The 24794-nt window shown below is 47.4% G+C and overlaps 1 protein-coding gene across 1 annotated transcript in view; it reads right to left on the reverse strand.

The window, feature by feature from the left end:
- The window catches only part of abcb7 (ATP-binding cassette, sub-family B (MDR/TAP), member 7), a gene marked incomplete at its 5' end in the record, with an annotated part of 43985 nt that overhangs the window by 15318 nt on the left and 3873 nt on the right, over positions 1-24794 (reverse strand). Inside the window, 7 exons of the mRNA XM_083651339.1 lie at positions 2315-2472; positions 4339-4513; positions 8392-8479; positions 11249-11337; positions 14534-14802; positions 20509-20641; positions 23960-24079. Coding sequence (XP_083507465.1) covers positions 2315-2472; positions 4339-4513; positions 8392-8479; positions 11249-11337; positions 14534-14802; positions 20509-20641; positions 23960-24079 — 1032 coding nt within the window. The remainder of the gene's footprint in view (positions 1-2314; positions 2473-4338; positions 4514-8391; positions 8480-11248; positions 11338-14533; positions 14803-20508; positions 20642-23959; positions 24080-24794) is intronic.

The following is a 24794-nucleotide window of genomic DNA, read 5'->3' on the forward strand; positions in this document are numbered from 1 at the left end:
GGGTACAGCAGCCCCACAAAACCTGATGCGTGGTGCATCGAGAAAAGACCTAGGTTTTGTTTCTGACTTTATTTTGGCTTTTGGCTCGTATGTTGAACACTTGATTCACATTCAGCTTCATTAAGTTTTCGTTTGTCAAATTGATTTTTAAATGTGTCAATAATCTCGTCCCAGCCGTACTTTCACCATATGTCACAAAAATAAACAGCAACAGAATTGCCACAAGGGGATCAGCTAATGGCAATTGTAGAGTGGCCCAACGCAAAACTACCTTCGGTCAGTCATCCTTTTCAGTAAAAGGGATACACACGTGGAATTCCCTACCAACAGAAATAAAAATGCAAACTAATCTGAAAAGCTTTCATGAAAAGGTGAAACACTGCCTGAAGCAAAACCAAACCAGCGACCATTGCATAGTTTTACTGTAAATTTTGTATGATGTAGTAGCATAATTCTACTGTAAATTTTGTAATGATCGTGTCACAATTTTTATGTTTGCACTTTGTTTAGATTATGTCTTTTATTAGAAAAGCCTACCCAGGGACAGGGATTGCAAATTAGCCTTGGCTAGATATCCTATATGCATCGCATATGTTTCATGTTACTGTAACTTGTTACAATGTTGTCTTGCATTGTCCCTGACAAATAAACAAATAAATAAATAAAAATTCTATTTGTGCCAAAGTTCAGCCCGACATTTTGAGTTTGTAACTGGGGAAATCTAAGAAAATACACACTTTGTGATTCGGTTTCTCTCAGACATGTCCAAAGTCCGGCCTGGGGGCCAAATGCTGCCCGCTGAGCGATTTGAAGTGGCCCTCGGCTTGTCTCTCAAAATAGACTATTATGTGGCCCTCCACACAGTAATCAAGCAAGTTCAATTCACATTCATTTCCATTCACCTAACAATGACAGCACTATCATACAGTTTGGAGACAAGCACCTAGGAACAACACAGGCAGAACGACAATGGCTGGGTTTCCCAAAAGCTTCTTAGCACTAAGAAGCTTCTTTAACCCTTCTTAAGGCCCCCTTAAGAAGCCAACGAAGCCAACGCGTTTCCCGATTGCTTCTTAGCCTAAAATGATCTTCCGTTAAGAAGGCTGCGTTTCCCAAAAGCTTCTTAGCGCTAAGATGATCTTTCGTTAAGAAGGTTTTGTAAGAAGGGTCTGGAGCATTCTTAACACCTTCTTAATGACGAAACACTCGCAGATTCAGCCGTGTCAGGCAAAAGGAGATACTTGTGTCCACTGTTCCTCTTGTGTTTTTCCCTTTTTACTTTCTTTCATGCACCCTTTAGTGTTTAAAATTGGGGAACACTTGAAAATCTCTCCTCTATGTAATATGGTTACTTGTGTTTTAAATGTTTTACTGTAGGCTATATTCCTCTAATCAGAATGGATTCCTTTTATAATAAGAATGTTGTGGATTTATATAGCACCTTTCACAGAACCCAAGGTCGCTTAAATTCTGTAGTGTTTCTTGCAATGTTGTTGTATGCTGTGTATATAAAGCAATTTGAACTGCAGTCCATGTCTGAAATAAATAATGTTTATGGTAAATGGTAAATGGACTGTATTTATAGAGCGCATTTTATATACCGGTAGTCTCCCGACTACCCAAAGCGCTTTTACATGAATACCTCACATTCACCCATTCACACACCGACAGCGTCTGCAGCCATACAGGGCGCTAACTGCTCATTGGGAGCAGTTAGGGGTTCAGTGTCTTGCTCAAGGACAGGAGGAGGAGCCAGCCTCGAACCGGGAACCTTCCGATTCCCAGGCGACAGCTCTACCTCCTGAGCTAATGCCGCCCGTTTAATAGAATAAGTTCTTGTTTAACATGACCACGATTAGGTTATTCTACAACAGTGTTTCTCAACCATTGGGTCGTGGCCCACTGGTGGGCTCAGAGTGCCATCTAGTGGGCCGCAGAGGACCTCTCACATCGAGATGGTGGACAGCTCCAGTTAAGATGCTTCTTTAGCGATGTGTTAAGAAGGCTGTTAAGAAGGCATTTGGGAATCACTTCTTTGGAGCCTTCTTAACTCCTTAAGAAGCTTCTTAACTCTTAAGAAGCTTCTTTATTGGGAAACTCAGCCATTAATGTTTTCAGATGGTAAACAAAATCCTTAAAAGTACAATTGTATTGTATGTGATAAAAAAAAAAATCTATAACCCATATGATGCGAAAAGCAGCTGGCCCCCCCGGTATTTTCACATGATCTAATCTGGCCCCCATTCAAAAAAGTTTGGACACCCCTGCTACTAGAATATAGTGTAATGTTGTGCCAGTCAGGCCGACAACTTACCTTGATCTTGGTGTCCACGCTGAGCAGGGTAAAGAGCGTGTTCATGTCGATGAGGGCCTGCCTGGTCTCTCTGTACACGGTGCCCAGGAAGTTGAGAGGGAGGGAGAGCTGGAAGAGCAGACCGTTCACCATCACCATGTCCCCCACTGTCATGGAGCCTGCACAACGACAAACAAATCACAGCCCAGTGAGCCCACACACCGTCTGTCTGTCAGAGTGGAAATTAATAACGTGTTCTTGATTGAGTTTCTTCATTATCTGGGCTCTACGCTGTAGAGGTCAAAGCACTCGCCTACCACCGCAGACACCCGGGTTCAATACCCGGCAGCAGCAGCAGCGGTACTTTCCGGCTTGGTCAGACTGTTCCTACAGGCACAATTGGCCGTGTCTGCGGGTGGGAAGCCGGTGGGGTATGAGTCCTGGCCGCTGCACTAGCGCCTCCTCTGGCCGGTCAGGGCATGTCTTCGGGGGGTGGGGGGGGGGGGGGGGGGGGGAGATAGTCTGATCCTCCCACGCGCTACATCCTGACGGTGAAACGCCTCGCTGTCAGGTGAAAAGAAGCGGCACATGTAGTGGAGGAAGCATGTGCTAGTCTACGGCTCTCCCCAGATCGGCAGATTAGGTGGAGCAATGGGTGGAGCAACGAACATCCGTACAACCCAGTTCTACTGAGAACTTGTGAGAGCATTCAAAGCATGAATAGATCCCCATCCCCCTATGATTTAATGTTCTGCATCAGGGCTATTTGATTTGATTTCCCTTTCATGTCACCTTTTCATCCTTGCTGTGCTTTGTGCTCAGCTAGTCTCTGCTATCCAGTTCAGCTGTGTCTGTACTTGTCATTCTCATTTGTTCATTTGATTTTGAGATCTCTCCCCCCCAAATGAGAAAATGCTATGCTGCCCACTGTGCTGTCACCATGGCATCAACACGCAATTCCAGAGAAACTTCACACTTCTAACCCCTGGATGATATCGAACTTCCTTGTAGTGTAGTGCAGGGTATACCCTGGTGTAGTGCAGGGTATACCCTGGTGTAGTGCAGGGTATACCCTGGTGTAGTGCAGGGTATACCCTGGTGTAGTGCAGGGTATACATTTTTCAGGCGGCTTTGCGTATATACCCACTTCTACTGGCAGATTCAAGCAGGAAGCGTTGCGTGGCTGCGAGGGCAGCAGCCTGTCTAGTGAACGCCTGTTTCCACCAGACGCACGGCAGTCTAGTGAACGCCTGTTTCCACCAGACGCAGCCTGTCTAGTGAACGCCTGTTTCCACCAGACGCAGCCTGTCTAGTGAACGCCTGTTTCCACCAGACGCAGCCTGTCTAGTGAACGCCTGTTTCCACCAGACGCACGGCAGTCTAGCCCCTTTCACCACGGAGTGACAACACAGTCGTGAAAGGGGCAAGCCGCCGTCCTGAAGCATCCCCCCAAAGTGGCTCTCCCTTCTGCTCGTCTAATCGTGCATTCCTTTATAACTGGGAACTGGTAACCTTACGGTTCAAAGGTCATGAGCTGGGACGGTGACGTCACCAGAGCTGGTATTTCCCATTCCAAACTCATAGGAGCCTCAGCAGCCCTGACCTCAAAAATCCAAGATAGCTGCGCAACAACAGTAGTTATAATCGTAGTAAATGCTGTTCATTAGCACTTCTGTCTTGTTTGTGTCTCATTAAATCAGCTGTACACACAGCACTGCCTAACTTCTATCTGTAATATTCTCACAACTCCCACAATCCTTTTGTGGAATTGATAAAGAACTACTCAGTTTACAACAGGAAGACATTTATTTCACATTCACAATTCACAACACTGACTGACATGAAATATTACTAACAATGTATCCTGAATCTAAAACTACAAATTTGCCACGGTATTATACAGTCTTTATTTGTTTTCTCTTCCGTCGGCATCTGAATATTGTGGTATATCAATATGCAAATAAACTCAAGTACCATCTGAATCCATCTCTCCTCCTGACTCCATTCCAACCCGCCTCTCTCCCTGCACTCACTCACTCACTCACCTGCCATGATCCCCTTGCTGGCCAGCACCATGATGCCAGTGAGGCCGACACTGAAGATGACACTCTGGCCAAAGTTGAGCAAGGCCAGCGTGGACGTGGTCTTCAGAGAGGACTCCTCGTAGATCTTCAGGTAGCCATCATACTTGTCAGCTTCGTACTTCTCGTTGTTGAAGTACTACAGTCGCGAAGGGAGACATGAACAGCAGGAGGAGGGGGCGAGAGAGAGAGAGAGGGGAGGGGGGGAGGGGCGAGAGAGAGAGAGAGAGAGGGGGAGACAGACAACAGGAAGGGAGCGCAGAGAGAAAAATGGAGAGACACAGCATATGTTTAAGGTGAAGGTTAAAGTCCCTGGAAACCAAAATCCACAAAAACGTTCTAACTACCGGTATGTTATTTAGGGTCTTATGTTAGTAATTGTGTCCCTCAGAAATTATTATACATTACTTTCAATCCAAAGCCTTAAAATCGACACTTTTCTACAATATTGTACAAAGTACTTCCTCATTGAAGAGAGCAGTGCGCGAGGTGCTAAAACGCAGGAGCTTATGACGTCATAAGCTCTATATAACCTTTGTACATGCGCGCAATCCGCACCCACCCTCCTTTTGTCCGTTCTTTGCCCCCAGTGACAGCGCTCCTTCGCTGTCCGTCTCCCCCCCACTCTGTGTGTCGTCGTGCCAAGCGCTATGCTTCTCTCTCTCTCTCTCTCTCTCTCTCTCTCTCTCTCTCTCTCTCTCTCTCTCTCTCTCTCTCTCTCTCTCTCTCTCTCTCTCTCTCTCTCTCTCTCTCTCTCTCTCTCTCTCTCTCTCTCTCTCTCTCTCGGGACTGAGAGAGAGAGCACAGGCTGGTGACGCGAGGTTACTCTCTCTCACACACACACACACACACACACAGACACAGTGGCGCTGTGCAGTCGCAGCAAGTCTCTCTCTCTCCCTCTCCGAGCAACGAACACACACACACACACACGTGTGTGTGTGTGTGTGTGTGTGTGTGTGTGTGTGTGTGTGACACGCACTCGATCTCTTTCTGCGTTTCCCTCCCCCCCTCTGTCTCGCGCTCTCTCTCTCTCGGAAAACCTGCTGCAGACGGGACACGCCCACACAGTCCGTGGGAGAAAATACACTCTAAAAAATAATTGATTCTCATGAGTTTTGCCACGACTGTCAAACCTAAATTTATATACTTTGCGACGTTCATCATCGTTCAAATGTGGCTGGTGGCTTATTAACATAGGGTCCTGTGATGTGATGAACTCAAAATGCTAAATAATAAAGAAATATTTCTGGTTTCCAGGGACTTTAAAGAATCATGACTGTTGTGTCAGACAGACAATTTACAGCAGGCTGCCTCCAGGCTGCATTTGTTCTCAGTGACCAGTCTGAGTGTTGTCTGGGTCTGGGTCTGCCTCTAAAGCTCTTTCTCATCTGTATCGTCTCCTCCTCACCACTGATCTAGAAGGACCTGGTGGGCGATAGAACAAAATCCAGAGTCTGCTCTGCAAAGGAAACTATGGGAGAGAAGAGATAGCAAACGCAAGGTATGGCGAATGGTGGTGATGTTAGGCGCAATGCCAAACAAATAATATTCCTTAAAATGTTGAAATAAAAAATGTCCTTGTTATAATATTGATGAGACAGAAGAATTGTGCGTCACAAATATCCCACAATCATCATCACCATATCATCATGATATGATTCCACAGAAAGATAATAAACAATAGTATTGAATTGTTACTCAGGCCTAGAAATTAGCTTTTTTGGCGAGCAGAACATTAGACTAAGATATATAGAGTATACACCAGATCAGCAATACGTCATTTTGTATGACGTATTGCACACATGTTCCCGCCCCCTTTTAAGGGGGGAAACACAAGCCTCTCCCCGTTGACCTCAATGTAAAATAGCACTACCCCAAAAAGATATAGAAAAATAACAGAATCAATCTCGTTTATTAATGACCAGAAAACACCATTACATGACAATATATTACAACTCATCTGGCCACACAATGCACAAGATACATCTGAAATATGACTTTGACCCATCTAAAATCATGTGACTCATGACCCGTCTCTGACCTAGTTCCGGTGTCCGCCTGTTGCTACTTTAGTCTTCCTACATGAAATGCTGTTGTAGTGGAGTCCAGCGTGGTTGTAGGCTACTTGGCTCACGGCTGTAATGTAAATATGTGACATGAGTCACATGATTTTAGATGGGTCAAAGTCATATTTCTGGTGTATCTTGCCCATTCTATGGCCAGACGAGTTGTAATATATTGTCATGTCATGGTGTTTTGAGGTCATTAATAAATGAGATTGATTCTGTTATAAAAAAAAAAGAAAAAATAATTGGTAGTGCTATTTTACATTGCAGTCAACGGGGAGGGGCTTGTGTTTTCCCCCCTAAAAGGGGGCGGGGCCTAATTGCCAATCCGATGTAGAATCAGCACAGGACTGACGTACTCAGCCTCTGGATGAGTAGAGACGCCTCGTGAGAATTGAGCCACAAAAGCACAGCTTCACTAACTAATATAGAGTCGTAGACTTGCAGCTTTCATAGTAAAAAATAAACAAGAGAGATACAATTCAGTCTAAAATAAATGCCTTGACTAGCTGAAAATGCATCCTTAGTCAAATCCGCTGCCAGTGACACCCCGCCCCCCCAACCCCCCCCCCAAAAAACCCCAAGAGCACCAGGCCTCATGAATCATCCAAAAGCAGATCCCAGTTAAACTGTGCCAGTACACAAGCTAAGCTACACCACAATCAAAACCACAACAACACCGCTCCTAAACGCTGCCTATTACCTAATAGCGCTGTGTTTGTTTAGTTTGCACTGTTGTTTCTCTTGCTCTTGTTAAGTGGGCGATTTGCTTCTCCAGCCAACGGCAGTGCTGCTGCTGCTGCTGCTGGCGGGCCATGCAGCTATTTGCATATAGGCAAATGCAGAGAAGAAGAGAGGCAGAAGTAGCACATGGAGGACACACTGGAGCAGTGCAAGGTTCTCACTGAAGCAGTGCAAGGTTCTCACTGAAGCAGTGCAAGGTTCTCATCCAGCCCCTTTGTGGAAGTGGAACGGATTTCTGAGTGGGCGGAGATCTAATTACATATGCGCACACACAGCTCGCACTGATGCTAAATCCAGCCGCATTGACACAGAATGACACAATAAAACACGGAAGAAAACGTTAAGGAAGATAGGAGGCAGAATAACACGCCGGCATAGAAAATAACACGGGTACCAAAATATAATGTGGAACAGCCAACAAAAGCATCCGACGCTGGCTGTGATTCTGTTTGTATGTGTGCTGCTGTGTACAAGCAGGTTACCGAGGAGAAAAGCGTGGGCTAACTACGCCACTGCGGAAGCCGTAAAGTATAAAAGTCATGTTTATATGAGCACATCTCCAAACAGTCAGGTGGCCTGTGACAGCACATTTCACCCCCCACAAAGCATCCTGATCCTCACCAGACAGTTCTATTCAAAGTTAAGCTGCCAACGACAGACATGTTCAGTACAAAACTATAACAGAGTCACTCACTACTGGTCTTTGAGTAAAGCAGGAAATGAGCCCTGAGTGTCCAGTGACACTCTAAGTGTCTCATCGTTTGCAGCGAATGAAATTACATTTAGACAACAACAAAAAAGTGGACCATTTTCATACAGAGAGACAGAGAGCGAGGGAGGGAGAGAGAATTCTCTTTAATTAAAAGCTAAATCCTGACAGTGGTAATCATACTAATGAAACACATTTTACCGCAGGAGAGTAAATATTTGTTCACATCAATGTGCCCGGCTTAGATGGAGAGAACAGAAAGACTAGGAAGGGGAAAGGGAGTGGTGAGGGAGGAGGAGGAGCTGAAAGAAGAATTTTGGGCTAAGATGAGGAGCAAGTTGCAGAGTGTGTGTGTGTGTGTGTGTGTGTGTGTGTGTGTGTGTGCGTGTGTGTGTGTGTGTGTGAGTGTGTGTGTGTGTGCGTGCGTGCGTGCGTGCGTGCGTGGAGGTTACAGAAGGGGGCGGGCGGGGGTGGGCAAAAGGGGGAGGAGCTCACCTTAACGGTCTCATAGTTGAGGAGGGAGTCAATGGCTGCGTTGCCTGCCTCATTGTCAGCTTTGTTCATCTCTATCCTGAAACGAGTCCTGTGTGCAAAACGGACATGCAGAGAGTTAGCAGAGACTTAGCAGAGACATAGCAGAGACTTAGCAGAGACTTAGCAGAGACTTAGTTAGCAGAGACATAGCAGAGACATAGCAGAGACTTAGTTAGCAGAGACATAGCAGAGACATAGCAGAGACTTAGTTAGCAGAGACATAGCAGAGACTTAGCAGAGACATAGCAGAGACATAGCAGAGACTTAGCAGAGACTTAGTTAGCAGAGACATAGCAGAGACATAGCAGAGACATAGCAGAGACTTAGCAGAGACATAGCAGAGACTTAGTTAGCAGAGACATAGCAGAGACTTAGTTAGCAGAGACATAGCAGAGACTTAGTTAGCAGAGACATAGCAGAGACATAGCAGAGACATAGCAGAGACTTAGCAGATACTTAGTTAGCAGAGACATAGCAGAGACATAGCAGAGACATAGCAGAGACTTAGTTAGCAGAGACATAGCAGAGACATAGCAGAGACATAGCAGAGACTTAGTTAGCAGAGACATAGCAGAGACTTAGCAGAGACATAGCAGAGACTTAGCAGAGACATAGCAGAGACTTAGCAGAGACATTAGCAGAGACATAGCAGAGACTTAGCAGAGACATAGCAGAGACATAGCAGAGACATAGCAGAGACTTAGCAGAGACTTAGCAGAGACATATCAGAGACTTAGCACAGACTTAGCACAGACTTAGCACAGACTTAGCACAGACTTAGCAGAGACTTAGCAGAGACTTAGCAGAGACTTCGCAGAGACATGCAGAGACTTAGCAGAGACTTAGCAGAGACATAGCACAGACTTAGCAGAGACTTAGCAGAGACATAGCAGAGACTTAGCAGAGACATGCAGAGACTTAGCACAGACTTAGCAGAGACTTAGCAGTAGGGCTGGGTATCGAGTTTCGATACTTACTTGGCACCGAAATGGAAACATCGATACTAAGGGGTATCGAAGCCTCCCTTGTCAATCGATACCAATTTTCGATACCAAAACAAAACAGCGTCATTGAGCCTATAAGCATGCGACATGCTTGCACGCCGCGCTCTAATACGGCTGGTGATTGGCTGTCATGTAGAGGCATGCAGGAAACGTTATGCCCACTTTAGCCGGTGTGTTTGTTGTGAGCCAGGCGTGCGCTGCGGATATAGTATACAAGAAGTTAGCCACTCAAGCTAGTCCTATCCTGGAGTACCATATGGCGAAGATGATGAAAAGCAGGAAAAGAAACAGAAACAACACAGACTGGTTTCCACAGACAAGAGAAATAATCGAGAGGTGGGTCAGCTTACCGCAAGTTAGCGGTTATCAGATCCCTCAGTCTGACAAATCCATGCATCTGGCTGTGAGTTGTAGCTAGCATTAGATCGTTTAATTAATTGCCGCCGTAACGTTATGCGCAAGCGGGCATTGAGTATTTTTAGCAACTCGTTAACAAACGCTGATGTCATGATAGTTTGTTGAATGTAAATGCGATTCATTTATATTGATTGGCTAGTCCGTGAATGCATGAAGTGGAGCTGTCTCGTCAGATTTGACAAGAATGACGTTCTGTTGCAGCAGTGAGCATTAAACACTGATCTGCAACGCTAGCGTTAATGTTTAATTAATTAGCGTTAACGTTATGTGCAAGCGGGCAGTTATCGCCCATTATGTATTTTTAGCAACTCGTTAACAAACGCTGATGTCATGATAGTTTGTTGAATATAAATGGGATTCACTTTGTGCCATTAAGGCTATATTGATAGGCTAGTCAATGCTCAACTAGTCTTCCATGCATGAAGTGGATCCATCTCATCAGTTTGGACAAGAATAGAGTTCTGTTGCATCAGTGAGCATTAAACACCGATTTGCAGCTCTCTGTTTTGCACTGAAAACTATTCCACTGATTTATTTGTTTTACATTTCTTTCCTTTGTAGTACTCCAATATTTTTTGTAGGGACGGCAATAAGTTTAGACAACTTAAAGTTATGTTAAATACAGTAGGTTTTATTTTTTTCTGCTGTAAAACTTAAGATGGGGGGAAAACTAAAGATTTGTAAAATAATTTCAACGTGTAATGCAGTTTTATTTTTGTTAAAATGGATTTTTCTAAAAATTGGTATCGAAAAAAGTATCGTTCAGGAACCGGTATCGAAATCCAAGTATCGAAACGGTATCGATATCGAAAAATTTTGAACGATACCCAGCCCTACTTAGCAGAGACTTAGTACAGACTTAGCACAGACTTAGCACAGACAATCTGGGAACCCAGAGTCTATTTTGATTTGAAAAATAGACTCTGGGACAGCGCTACCGTTTTTCCCAGCTTCCTGTACAGCGCCTCTCCTGCCACCATCACTTCCTTTCCTCCGTGTCCGTGCTCCACTGTTTACAGTCTGAATAGCAACTTGCACCGTGACTTTAGAGTAATTTTCCACTGTTGTTGTGAGACGAGTTGACATCTTCTATGCAGTGTGTTTATGCGTTAACGTTATTAGTGAATAGACGAAATGGACGTGGAAAAGGAAGTGACGGTGGCAGGAGAGGCGCGCCGTACAGGAAGCTGGGAAAAACGGTACGGCTGTCCCAGAGTCTATTTGTCAAATAAAAACACACTCTGGGTTCCCAGATTGGCCGAGACTTATCACAGCTGTTAGTAGTTCAGTCGGTGACTAAACATTGTTACTGACAGCACAGACAGACAGACAGACAGCGATAGTGAGGCCGTCCGTACACAGAACTACAGACAGACAGAAGTGGTGTTTTTTCTTACCTCCACTGAGTGACTAGAATGGTGAAAGCGGTGTACGCCGTTAGCGTCCCCACGGTTACGGCCGCAAACTGTCCGCCGCACTTATAATACTGTGAAGGAAGGAACAAAGACCGTGTGAAGACAGAGCATCTTTTATGTCAGCAAAAGTCACGCAACCAAACCCCACATCATCGCTCTGACACGTGGGTGGCAGGAGGTATTAAACCCCACTACATCGCTCTGACACGCGGGTGGCAGGAGGTATTAAACCCCACTACATCTTCGAGAAAAAGGTTATCAACCTGGCTCACAAAGTCTTGACTGATCCCTCTCACATTTTATATTCTGAGTATGAGCTGCTTCCATCTGGGAGGAGATTCCGAGCCAGTAGACACAAAAGCAACCGCTAGAAGCTATCATTTCTTCCCACCTCAATTGTTCTGTTGAACAAACAGCCCTCTCTTCCCCCATGTGTAGCACTCCAGTGAGGTGAGGGAGGTACCCCAAGTAGGTACGCTGCGTCTCCTTTACTGCTTTTACTTTGGTTTTATTTCTCTTACTTCGTACTTTGGTTTTATTTCTCTTATTTCATAATCCTATTTTAATGTTTTATCCTTTTATTCTTTTATTTTATTTTTTATTCTATGTTTCTATGGGTTTATGGTTTTATTGCTTATTTTACTTCCCTTACTAAGGGATTGATGAATATATTTACTGTGCAATAGGGTTGTGCAATCAGTACCTTAGCTGGTACACTTCCTGTGCTCTCAGTGCAATGCTGTGAATGTGACTGTGACCGTTCTGTTTTGTATTACTTGTCTGTTACACCTGTTGTTGTATAAAAGCACTTTTGCCCAAGACAAATTTCCCTCCCGGGACAATAAAGTATATCTCATCTCATCATCTCATACATCGCTCTGACACGCGGGTGGCAGGAGGTATTAAACCCCACCACATCGCTCTGACACGCGGGTGGCAGGAGGTATTAAACCCCACCACATCGCTCTGACACGCGGGTGGCAGGAGGTATTATGGGAGCGCAGCACTCTAGTCTTTCTGGCCACTCCACTATGAAATTGAGTGTTACAAATGGAGGGGAAAAGACTAATGGTGTTAATGCTTTCGCTATTTGGGCAATGGAGTCTGCCCTCATTACAGACAAGCTGACATTACCGTCCAGAGTGGGATAATAACATGGAACTAGAGAGAGGAGACATTCTCTTAGCGCCGGCCAAGGAGAGGAGGGAGGGAGGGGTGTGTTCAGGGCACACACCACAGGGAGGAGGAGGGGGGGGATGTGTTCAGGGCACACGCCACAGGGAGGAGGAGGGGGGGGATGTGTTCAGGGCACACGCCACAGGGAGGAGGAGGAGGATGTGTTCAGGGCACACACCACAGGGAGGAGGAGGGGGATGTGTTCAGGGCACACACCACAGGGAGGAGGAGGGGGATGTGTTCAGGGCACACGCCACAGGGAGGAGGGAGGGGGGGGGGGGGGGGGTGTTCAGGGCACACGCCACAGGGAGGAGGAGGAGGGATGTGTTCAGGGCACACGCCACAGGGAGGGGGGGGGGATGTGTGTGTGTTCAGGGCACACGCCACAGGGAGGAGGGGGGGGGGGGGATGTGTTCAGGGCACACGCCACAGGGAGGAGGGGGGGGGGATGTGTTCAGGGCACACGCCACAGGGAGGGGGGGGGGGGATGTGTTCAGGGCACACGCCACAGGGAGGGGGGGGGGGGGATGTGTTCAGGGCACACGCCACAGGGAGGAGGGGGGGTGTGTGTGCTCTGAACACACGCCACAGGGAGGAGGAGGAGGGGGGGTGTGTTCAGGGCACACGCCACAGGGAGGAGGAGGAGGGGGATGTGTTCAGGGCACACGGCACAGGGAGGAGGAGGAGGGGGGGTGTGTTCAGGGCACACGGCACAGGGAGGAGGAGGAGGGGGATGTGTTCAGGGCACACGGCACAGGGAGGAGGAGGGGGGGGGATGTGTTCAGGGCACACGCCACAGGGAGGAGGAGGGGGGTGTGTTCAGGGCACACGCCACAGGGAGGAGGAGGAGGGGGGGATGTGTTCAGGGCACACGCCACAGGGAGGAGGGGGGGGGGATGTGTTCAGGGCACACGCCACAGGGAGGAGGAGGAGGGGGGGATGTGTTCAGGGCACACACCACAGGGAGGAGGAGGAGGATGGGATGTGTTCAGGGCACACACCACAGGGAGGAGGGGGGGGGATGTGTTCAGGGCACACGCCACAGGGAGGAGGGGGGGGGTGTGTTCAGGGCACACGCCACAGGGAGGAGGAGGAGGAGGGGATGTGTTCAGGGCACACACCACAGGGAGGAGGGGGGGGGATGTGTTCAGGGCACACACCACAGGGAGGAGGAGGAGGGGGGGATGTGTTCAGGGCACACACCACAGGGAGGAGGGGGGGGGGATGTGTTCAGGGCACACACCACAGGGAGGGGGGGGGTGTGTTCAGGGCACACGCCACAGGGAGGAGGAGGAGGGGGGGTGTGTTCAGGGCACACGCCACAGGGAGGAGGAGGGGGGGGGGGTGTGTTCAGGGCACACGCCACAGGGAGGAGGGGGGTGTGTTCAGGGCACACGCCACAGGGAGGAGAGGAGGGGGGGTGTGTTTAGGGCACACACCACAGGGAGGAGGGGGGTGTGTTCAGGGCACACGCCACAGGGAGGAGGAGGGGGGGGGGTGTGTTCAGGGCACACGCCACAGGGAGGAGGAGGGGGGGGGGTGTGTTCAGGGCACACGCCACAGGGAGGAGGAGGGGGGGGGGGTGTGTTCAGGGCACACGCCACAGGGAGGATGAGGGGGGGGGGTGTGTTCAGGGCACACGCCACAGGGAGGAGGAGGGGGGGGGGTGTGTTCAGGGCACACGCCACAGGAGGACATTAAGCGTCTACAAAGCTTTGGGATTCATCATTGACACTAATAGGCTCCATGTTGACACCAAAAGTTCATGGGAATTCATATTCCATTTAGAATGCAAATGAGACAATATCCCCCAAACTCATTTCCACACAATCTGCTGTGAAGAGCATCAAGGTGATAGAAGGTGCTGAGCAGACATGCAGGGAGCAGAATAACCTGATTGTACCACACACTTATCTGAAGAAGCAACTCACCTGAAACAGCGACAAGAACATAAATTAAGAGCCAGGAAAATCAGAGGCTTCTGCTACCAAAACCCAACCGCCAAGCCAGTCATTACAGATTACAGACGTAACTCGACCACAATCTTCAGTGTGTCTGTTGCTTCTGGACTGTCTTCACCCTGGGACTCACCAGGATGGCACTGACGAGGCTCATCTCGAACACCGTGGGTCCGAGATTGAAGACGAGCGCGCTGAGGATGAAGGAGATGCCCCGCGTGCCGCGGTCGATGGCCTTGGACAGCGCCCCCGTCTGCCGGCTGAGGTGGAAGCCCAGGTCCAGGTTGTGCAGGTGGAGGAAGACGTTCTTGGCGATGCGGCGGATGGAGCTCTGGGCCACCTTGCCGAACACGGCGTTCCGCATCTCGTTGAAGAGGGCGGCGCACGCCCGTGACGCACCATCTGGGACCGTGGAGAGGAGAGAGAGAGAGTTTTAGCACATCTGCTGTGAAAAGCACAGAGAGGTTCAAACGTCCAGCGCTGGGTGCTCTCAAGTGAGAATAGCTGTAACTAAATCTTCCCTGGTCTTAAAAGCTGAAGAGAGTTATGTATGGGGGATGCGGCAGCTAACCAAGAACCTGACGCGTTATTTCGAATCGCACATAGGTTACGCAAAAACCACGCCCTGTGCCCCGCCTACGCAGCAGTCAAGCGTCGGGATTGGCCAGGCGCTCATGCTCATGTTGGGCTCTCTGTTACAGGGAAACTCTGAGAAGCAACAACACCAAGCGAGGCTGCAATGAGGATATTGAAAGACAAAATCCTACATCGCACCAAAGCATACAATGTATTTTAATGTTATTTGACTTTCTGACCACCCGCCTCAGTGCTTATTATGAGGCCAGAATAACAGATGCTGCTGGCCATTGGGAAGGCTAACCCTTTATGTTTGGTTTTATTTATTGTGTATGATTCAACTTTTTATATTATTGCATGTTTTTGTAGATTGTTGGGACTTCACTGGCCTGGAACAAATGGCTGGACTGGGGGGGGAGAAGAAGCTAGGCCTATGTGCTGTAGCCTATTGTATTTTTTATTTGATATTTTTTATAGTTTTCATTTGCAGGTTAAACTGTCAGCTGAGCTCTGTTATTGAAGCTTTGGCTAAAGGCCTGGGGCCAGTTGCACCAACTGGTCTTAACTATGCCTGGTCGTAACTCCTACGTCGGTCTTAGTTAAGACCAGTCTTTAGAATGGATTTACACCTGTTGCACCAACAGGGCTTACGTCTGGTCTTAACTACGCCGGTCGTAGCAATGCGCGTCCATGTGAATTGCCAGGGAATGCACCCTGATTGGCCCAGAAATGTGCCTCGCGACCTGCTTGGAGCGTCACTGTGCCATATGGCCACTACTGTATGTGCATCACTACACCCTCCCTCCTCCCACCCCCCTCCTCCTGTGGAAGCTCCGGGGGAAAATGGCGGCGATTAGTGCCAGGCAGTCTGAATGAAATTTAATGTAACGTTCCCAATTCTATGTATTAAATTCTAAAAAACGACCCTCAACATTTGGGAAGGCTAAGCCACACAACTAGTTCGTTATAATCGAACGTCATGCTTCGAAGGCGACTTGACGACGATGAGGACGGTGAGGACTCAATCACAGCAGGTCTCCGCTGATAGACTACCACAGAGATCTCTGTTACAGGCACAGGCACTTTACGCCTCCTCCTGACCAGGCGTAAGAGTTACGCCTGGTCTTAGTGAAAAGAAGGCTTAAGCCCTCTTGGTGCAACCGGCGTAGCTGTTAGGTCGTTAAGTTACGACCGACTTAGCTTAAGACCAGTCGTAAGACCAGTTGGTGCAACTGGCCCCTGAATTTTACAATGATGTTTTGAAATAAATGTTTAAAAATCGATTGCGTGTTAAAAGCTTGTGTTACGTTTTCATTGGCATTAATACACTAATAATTCATTTGAATGTCCGCTATCAAGAGCAATTCAGTTGGTTCGTGAAATCGCTGGCCCAGCGATTTGTGGTGTGGGAGATTCCAGCTGTCAAAAGAAGAAAAAAAGACCAATCCCGGCGCTTGACTGCTGCGTAGGCGGGGCACAGGGCAGGGTTTTTGCGTAACCTATGTGCGATTGGAAATAACGCGAACCTGACGCATACCGTTCCTGTCAGCCGCTCTTAAGGCCTATGTCCACCAGCTGCAGCATGGCTCCGTGTGGCCACAGGAACAGACCCGCACTCGTGTCATCTTGTCAGACTCAAAAACACAACAGGTGCGCATTTTTGGCGTGGCGGCGCATGAGTTGCCCGTCTACGACATGGGCCAGACTCTGTTTCCCGGCAGCCGTGCCGGAGCCTCGCGGAGCCGTTACCGCGTCTGGTGGACATTTGGCTTTAATTGAAGGCTTGTAAGAGGCGGCGGGGCGGGGCAGGTCTTTTACGTCATCCCTGATCTGCAAAGCCCTGCAGTGCTCGAGCTGCAGCCTCGCCAAAGAGTCAGGATGCTCCCTGAAGCCTCGCTACTACGGCAGACAGAGGGAGGGGAAGGAGGGCATTTTGGAGTACATATGAGTGTGTGTGTGTGTGTGTGTGTGGTGGGGAGGAGGGGCTACATATGTGTGTGTGTGTGGGGTGGGGAGGAGGGGCTACATATGAGTGTGTGTGTGTGTGGTGGGGAGGAGGGGCTACATGTGTGAGCAGAATAACAGAAGAGGGGGAGGAGGTTTTAATAAGAGTGCCAACGAGCAAGCTTGATGTCAGCACTGCCTGGGCCTACTGCCTGCCTGGGCCTACTGCCTGCCTGGGCCTACTGCCTGGGCCTACTGCCTGCCTGGGTCTACTGCCTGCCTGGGCCTAGATCTTCACTCAATGGATGGATGGATGGATACGGGGAACCTCACTTTATTTTCTTTATTGGATCATTTGAGACTTTTAAAATTAAGCCGCTCGATCTGCAGAAAAACCAAAGTGGTTCCATTCGTTTCTGCTCCGCGTTAATACGAATTAGATCCAACTCCGACAAGCATCAATTCTTTGATCCAGTAAACGTGTTATTATGAACTTGCTCTACAAAGCAGACGGCTTTTGCGTGACTGTCGCAAATTCATATTAGTCTGTGCTTGAACGACACGCGGCGATTCCCGCGGCGATTTCACCGAGTCGTGGCGACGACATGACTCGTGTGATGAAACCAGAGGCGGAGGTAATAACAGCTCCGTCCGCCCGGTCTTCACGGGCTGTAATGTGGCGTTAAATAGGAATGCTCATCTAATGAACAATGTGTTCACATCTGACAAGGTAGGATGAGCACTGAGCAACCTTTGCAGCCAGATTACACACGGCACCACGGGCTCCCAGTGTCGGGCCACGAGCGTCGCACACGGGGAACAAAGAACACAACTCTCTCTCTCTCTCTCTCTCGAAGAAGAAGAAGAACATCCCCTTTGGGTCATGTAGAGGTAAAAAGGCAGAGACCTTTAATATTAGAGACATTAGACTCCAGGCCCCGCCAATTGTAAGAAAGTGTACTCTTCTGGTCTCCTAAATGGGCGTGGTTATCAGCTTGTGATTGGCTGTCTGTCAATGGCTGACTAGTCTCCTAAAGGCCCAATTATACTCAACGTTAAAGACGGAGACGGAGACTGACAGAGCCTTCTGTCTGTACTCTGCCTTAATTTTCGTCCGTTTTCTGTCCGTCATCTGAAAGCTTACGGATACGCATGCAACAGAGGAAAACCACACACACACTCATGCATTTGACTCTCTACTGCCCACTGGTGGATGTATTGCTTAACATGATACCAACGTGAAAGACGCATGGAAGTATGTGGGCAGTGACGATTACACCGTTTGAAACGGACGCCCTTATTTACGGATGAAAATGGAGTATAATTGGGCCTTAAGGGGGCGTGGCAGTGGCGAAACCTCCGTGGAACAGATACAGGAAGTGACTGGAAGTTGGGGCGTCTCACATGGATCTCTGGTGGTAATAGCACTTGCCTACCACCGCGGAGACCCAAGTTCAATTCCCGGTAGCGGTACTTCCGGCTTGGTCAGACGTTCCTACAGGTCACAATTGGCCGTGTCTGCGGGTGGGAAGCCGGTGGGGTGTGAGTCCTGATCGCTGCACTAGCGCCTCCTCTGGTCTGTTCGGGGGGGAAGGGGGACTGGGGGGGGGGGGGGGTAGCGTGATCCTCCCACGCGCTACGCCCTGCCGGTGAAACCCCCTCGCTGTCAGGTGAAAAGAAGCAGCAGGTGACGGCACATGTATCGGAGGGAGCATGTGCTAGTCTACGGCTCTCCGCAGATGGACAGAGGGGGTGAAGCAATGACCAGGACAGCGGGGGGAATTGGTCAAGTACAATTTGGCGAGAAGAATAAAAGAGTCTGTCTTTCATTCTTACTCTTCGTTCTAATTCTCCGTGTCTGGAGTTCCACAGGCAGCGTTAGCGAGCAGGACCTAAGTGGGCTCATTAAAAATAAATAGCTGGAGCTATAAGTGTACAGTGCATTCATGCTGATCTCACTCAAGACCAGAGTGACATGCACTGAGTGTCAGGTTGCTATTTATTCTATTTTCTTACCTATTTCTTTTCTTCAAGAAGTAAGGAGCCAGAAGGAGCTTCACATTCACATGACAACTACTAACACCTGACCCATTCACAGGGCCCACATGGACAAGGCGGAGAGAAAAGGCAAGAGAATAAAATAAAAAAATGAAATAAAATATAATCGTCTCAAACTAATAGGGATGTCACGATATTTCGTCCCACGGAATTTCGCGATATCAAAACGTGACGATATCGTGGAGATGAAAAACTATATCCCGAGAAAAAGAACCTCTGAACATGCTGCACTGACGGGCCGGCACTGATCTGTATTCTCTCTTTATCTTTTTCATTGCTTTGCTTGAAATGGGGACTAAACCGACGCTCATTAAATAACCGACAAGATTAAATGCGCTATTTATAGACTAATGCATTTCTGGCGAAGTTTGCGCAACACAATTCACATTTCCCCGTGCGGTTATCCCAATGCGGACCGCGTGTTTCAGTGGATGACAGCAGGGCACTGGCTGTGTGTCTGCCGCCTGCACTGTCAGAGGCGCAGACGGACACTCTGACAGGGAGACCCTGCCGGTCCGTGGCAGGCGAGATGTCTCCCCTCATCTCTAAAGACTAGACCCACAGTAGTCTGAAATGAACTAGTTTGTGCCATTGTTTCCATGGGCACAACATGTCGGGTAAGCAGTTAATAGTATAGCCTACAAATGAATCTCGCTCTGAATGAGTCTAATGTGCGCATAATAGGCTATCTGTCATTAGGGGATGCAGCTCTGTACTCCCGAAACAATTTCTAATTGTACGTTACGATTACCATGTCTAATTGTACGAGTAACGTTAACTTGATACGTTTCAATCGTCAATTAACGCTGTGCAATGCTCAACATACAGTGCAGTCAGAGAATTACCGTAAATGAAGAGGAATCATCCTCCTTAAGAGGATGACAATTAAATATGAAGATAGTTAGCCTACACAATACACAGCTCGTTGCCTGCACAAGTTATTTAAGATATAGATTGTATAGTTTATTTTTCTTTTAGGCCTACCATGCAACAAACATTTAGTTTGTGACAGTGTGACACATTATATTGCAATATAAGCCAATTATCTTCCATGTTGTTTTGTAGTTATAACAATTTCCAACAACAGCATTTGTTTTGCATTTTGTGTATTTCAAATAAGAAATAAATAAATAAAAATTCCAGTCATATATTTTCATTATTCAAGTTTTGTAAAAAATGTATAAATATCGTATCGTTATTGTGAACCCAATATCGTGTATCGTATCGTGAACTGAGGGTATCGTGACACCCCTACAAACTAATAATCGTCTCAGTCATTTAAAAAGGACATTAACAAAGTCCCACTGCTTTACAGACGTGTCCTCATGAGGTCCTCATGAGCACTCGCAAGAGGAGGGACGAACAGACGAACAGAGACGTGTCCTCAGACACAGACGGAAGGACATCAGGTCAATAATTGTCCTGGAAAACGGAGGTTGCGGAGCGGCATTGATATGAATGCGTTGCTAAAGGTCAGCCTGTAGATAATAGGCGGTCCCGCGGTCCCCCTCTGATGAGCCCGGGACTCACAGCCAATCAGCACGGCCGTTGCCATGGTAGCCACGGTGCTTGGCGCGTCACTCAGGTTCAGCATGTGTCCCGACATCTGGTTGAGCTCGTCCACCGCATACTTAAACATGAAGGGCACCGTCACGTTGGTCATCTGGGGACGAGAGAGCATACAGAGAGCAGGAGAGAGGAGAGAGAGAGAGAGAGAGAGAGAGAGAGAGAGAGAGAGAGAGAGAGAGAGAGCATTCAGAGACCAGGAGAGAAGAGAGAGAGAGCATTCAGAGACCAGGAGAGAAGAGAGAGAGAGAGAGCATTCAGAGACCAGGAGAGAAGAGAGAGAGACAGAGAGAGAGAGAGAGAGAGAGCATTCAGAGACCAGGAGAGGAGAGAGAGAGAGAGAGAGAGAGAGAGAGAGAGAGAGAGAGAGAGAGAGAGAGAGAGAGAGAGAGAGAGAGATGGGAAATTGGTTCAGAACTTCAATAGGCCTGTTCAGGCCACAATTTCAAAATAACCCAGTCCTCTTTGACTGCTCAGGGCCGAGCGACCGATGTAGGGCCCTTGCCCTGAGGAGGCAGCTCCTCAAAGTGTGTGTGTGTGTGTGTGTGTGTGTGTGTGTGTGTGTGTGTGTGTGTGTGTGTGTGTGTGTGTGTGTGTGTGTGTGTGTGCACTCCAAACGCTTGGAAAATGTCCACTGTTGTTCGGCTGTAAATCCAATTAGTTAGGTATTCAGGTGCATTCAAGGAAGGAAGGGAGCGAGGGAGGAAGGAAAGTAGGTAGGTAGGTACAGTATGTATGTATATATGTATGTATGTATGTATAGAGTGGTATAGAGACACTGCGTAACGCGTCATCATTCAGAAACCACGCCCAAGACGGGGGAAAACAGAACCCCCCCCCTCCAATCCTGGCGTTCTCCTATGTCACGTGCATGGTTGCGTGTTGCACAAAAAGATCGTATATACGGAAGATGAACACTCCAACTTACTTCCTTGACAGCTAGATCCACATTTTTCTTCTCGCCAATTCTCAATGGCTTCCTTGTTTTGCTCAGGAGTACAAAAAAACTTTAACTGGCGATTTTTTACATTTGTTGTGTGTGCAGCCCCACCACACAACAGCTTTTAGCTATGTTTAATTCAAGGAAAATGACGCTGGTGTGTGGAAGTGAATGGAGCGCTTTCCCCCGTGATGGATGTGGCCTATTTCATGCAGTGTCTCTATGTATGTACGTACGTATGTGATGCTGTGTGTGTGTGTGTGTGTGTGTGTGTGTGTGTGTGTGTTCTCCTCGGCTGGCTGTGCTGGTGCTATTGAGGTAGGTGGCTGATGCTTCCTGCTAATGGAGTTGAGATGGATATTAGGCCTAATTAAAAGCACAGGAACAGTGGTGTGAGTCAGTCAGGCGGGCGAGGCAGAGTGCAGCACATTACCACAGGCAGCCACAGAGCACAGCAGCACAAAGCATTCTCATTTGGGGCCCATTTCCTCTGAACCTCTCCACCCCTAACGTGTTTTTTTTTTTTACTTCTCTTTTTGTTCATTTCCTTGTGTCAAATTCAGCATGATATAACTTGATGTTGCTGATGATGATGGTGGAGGAAAAAAATGATGCACTAATTAAATAAGGTAAAAAAAAATCTATTTAAATCCTCCTCAAGTAAAGACACCTAATAGTGAATTCATTTGTACTGCAAAAGCTCCATCTCCAGGGTTCTGGAACATTATATTCACACAATAGAACTCCTCTTGAGTCCCTCAAGGTAAAACAATATCAGCCACTTTGCTACCAAGACAACATGAATGTGACACAGAAATAACATGAGCCCATTATCACCCGACCAAAACATGTCCTCAATTCTGCCACTAATACGTGATAAAGGTTTGATGTATCCATTTACCACCAAGCCCAGAGATGATCTATCTCTGTGACGTGTCACTCTGTACCTGGAGATATGACATCTCGTAATAGAGATATTATTGTGTCAAGTATAGTGAAGCAAAGCCTCCGCCGGGCTATCAGGAATGAGCCTAAGCTTACAGTGTTGATACTTGGGTACAGTGGGGGCCAGCAGGGGGCGACACGGCTGCTGGCCGGGGCGAGAGCACTTCATTTGACACCAACAAAAAGAAGCAGATCATTATTATCAATTATATGAAATGAAAATGTCACTGATAATGTGGAGTGCAGAGGCAGAGGGCTGATGCATTGTGTTATTCAGACGATTTAACAACCGGCTCTCCACACAGTTGGTGATTTCAGTTCAAACAGACAAACCAAAGAAATCCAGGCTAAATCCAGCCAAGCAGGGAAATAGGAGGACATGACAGTTCATGTGTGTTCTCTCCTCCCTTGGTACACACTAGAGGGAGCCATGCTGAGTGGCAGCAGGATATGCTGTGAATCTGTGATTGTTTTCAAGGGTGTAGAGAATTAGAGACAATCAACAAAGGAAAGGAAGAGGAAATACATCACGTTTACAATCAATTATATATATATATATATATATATATACATACATATGTATATCTGTTTAAAGTGCATACCATTTTGGCTTACTTTTACATAGGATATGCGCTGTGCATTGACCTATGTGAGCTTGGATGTGGGCATCAGTGCAGTTGAGTCATTTAGGTTATCAAGTAGGCATTTCCAATCACATCAGTTTGCCAGATGACTTCAGGAACACCTCCATGAGGTTCACCTCCATGAGGTTCACCAATGAGTTCTGCCATCCCAAAACCAGGCCTTGATGTTTGCGCACTAAGAGCAAAGTCTCCTCAGCCCTGATGCACGTGCCCCATGTGCCTACATGTATGTCATTTGGTGTCTGTCTCCACTCAGTTGTCTGAAAAGGTTCAGCCCTTGTTATTATTATTGTGTACTACTTACAGTATCTTGTGAAATAAATTGCATTATTTGCTGAGCTACAATCCAACTGAATAAAAAGTATTTCCACAGTAACACAAACAAGTATAATAAATAGATCCTCTTTAAAGGATGGCTTTAGCGGTAATCAACCCACTTTGTATCATTAATAATTAATAAGCACATGGGTAATGATGATTACCTTCTCTCTCTGCGTTTTGCTCACGGAGATCTCCCATTTCCTCCTCTGGCAAAGCGCTGCGTTTGTGACGCGTTTTACATCACAACGCGTCACAACGGAGCTGCGGAAGTTGTGCTGGAGAGGCAGAATCTGCTCCGAGGGTCGGCTGTTATTTATTTATTTAAGTATGTGCACATCCACGAGAATCGCATGAAGAGCCTCAACAAGCCTTAATGACTTGCAGCTGGTGGGGGCGGAGTTTCTGCAGGCAGCAGCAGGAGCATTGTTCTCCGTGAGGTAAACAGACAGAGAAGGTAAAACACTGCCCATGCGCTTACATTACCGAGATTATATATGATACAAAGTGGGTTGATTACCGGTGACGCCATCCTTTAAAGGCAACTTTGCACCGTCTCTTAGCCTACCTTGGCTCCAGCAAGCAGGCCCAGAGAGATGGCAACACGCGCCCGCAGGTCTGGTCTGTCCTTTGGCCACACGTAGGAAAGCATGGCAGACAGGATGGCGGTTGAATTCACCTCCTTCAACTGTAGATAAGAAAACAACAAAAGCCAAGCGTCTTCTTTACTTTAGACCAGTGTTGTTTCCCAAACTATGGCTCGGGACCCAATTTGGGTGGCGGACCCGTGACCATAGCTCAGATGGGTAAACAGTACAATATTTACCATAACGTGAACTTTATATATATATATATATATATGTATATGTATATGTATACTTTATATATATATGTATACTTTATATTTATATGTATATGTATACTTTATATTTATATGTATACTTTATATATATATGTATATGTATACTTTATATTTATATGTATATGTATACTTTATATTTATATGTATATTGGTCTGCCAATATTGGCAGCTAACTTTGCATTTTGCATTCAATGTGACAATGACAGTAGCCGAGGCAGGGCTCCACCTTGGGCATACACATGAACCATCACATGTCAAGGCGAGTCCCTTGGGAGGTCTGGGAGCAGCAACAACAGCAGTCTCCCCAGGTGGACCTGAGGATCTAGCCTGACACTACAAGTCCCAGGAGACACCTGGGCTGTCATCCCAGCTGAGGTTGAGAGCGACTCCACTGGTGCCAACATGGCTGTTTACCCACGCTCCACCACACACCTGCCACAGGGACCCTCCAAGGGCCCAAGAATATGCAGTAATGCTTCTAATCCAGCCAATATGTTATGATGCTGCTGCACGGCACCACCACCACCAAGGTAATTAAAGT

The sequence above is a fragment of the Poromitra crassiceps genome (genome assembly GCF_964638095.1).
Source record: "Poromitra crassiceps genome assembly, chromosome: 15".
In the NCBI taxonomy this organism is placed as follows: domain Eukaryota; kingdom Metazoa; phylum Chordata; class Actinopteri; order Beryciformes; family Melamphaidae; genus Poromitra; species Poromitra crassiceps.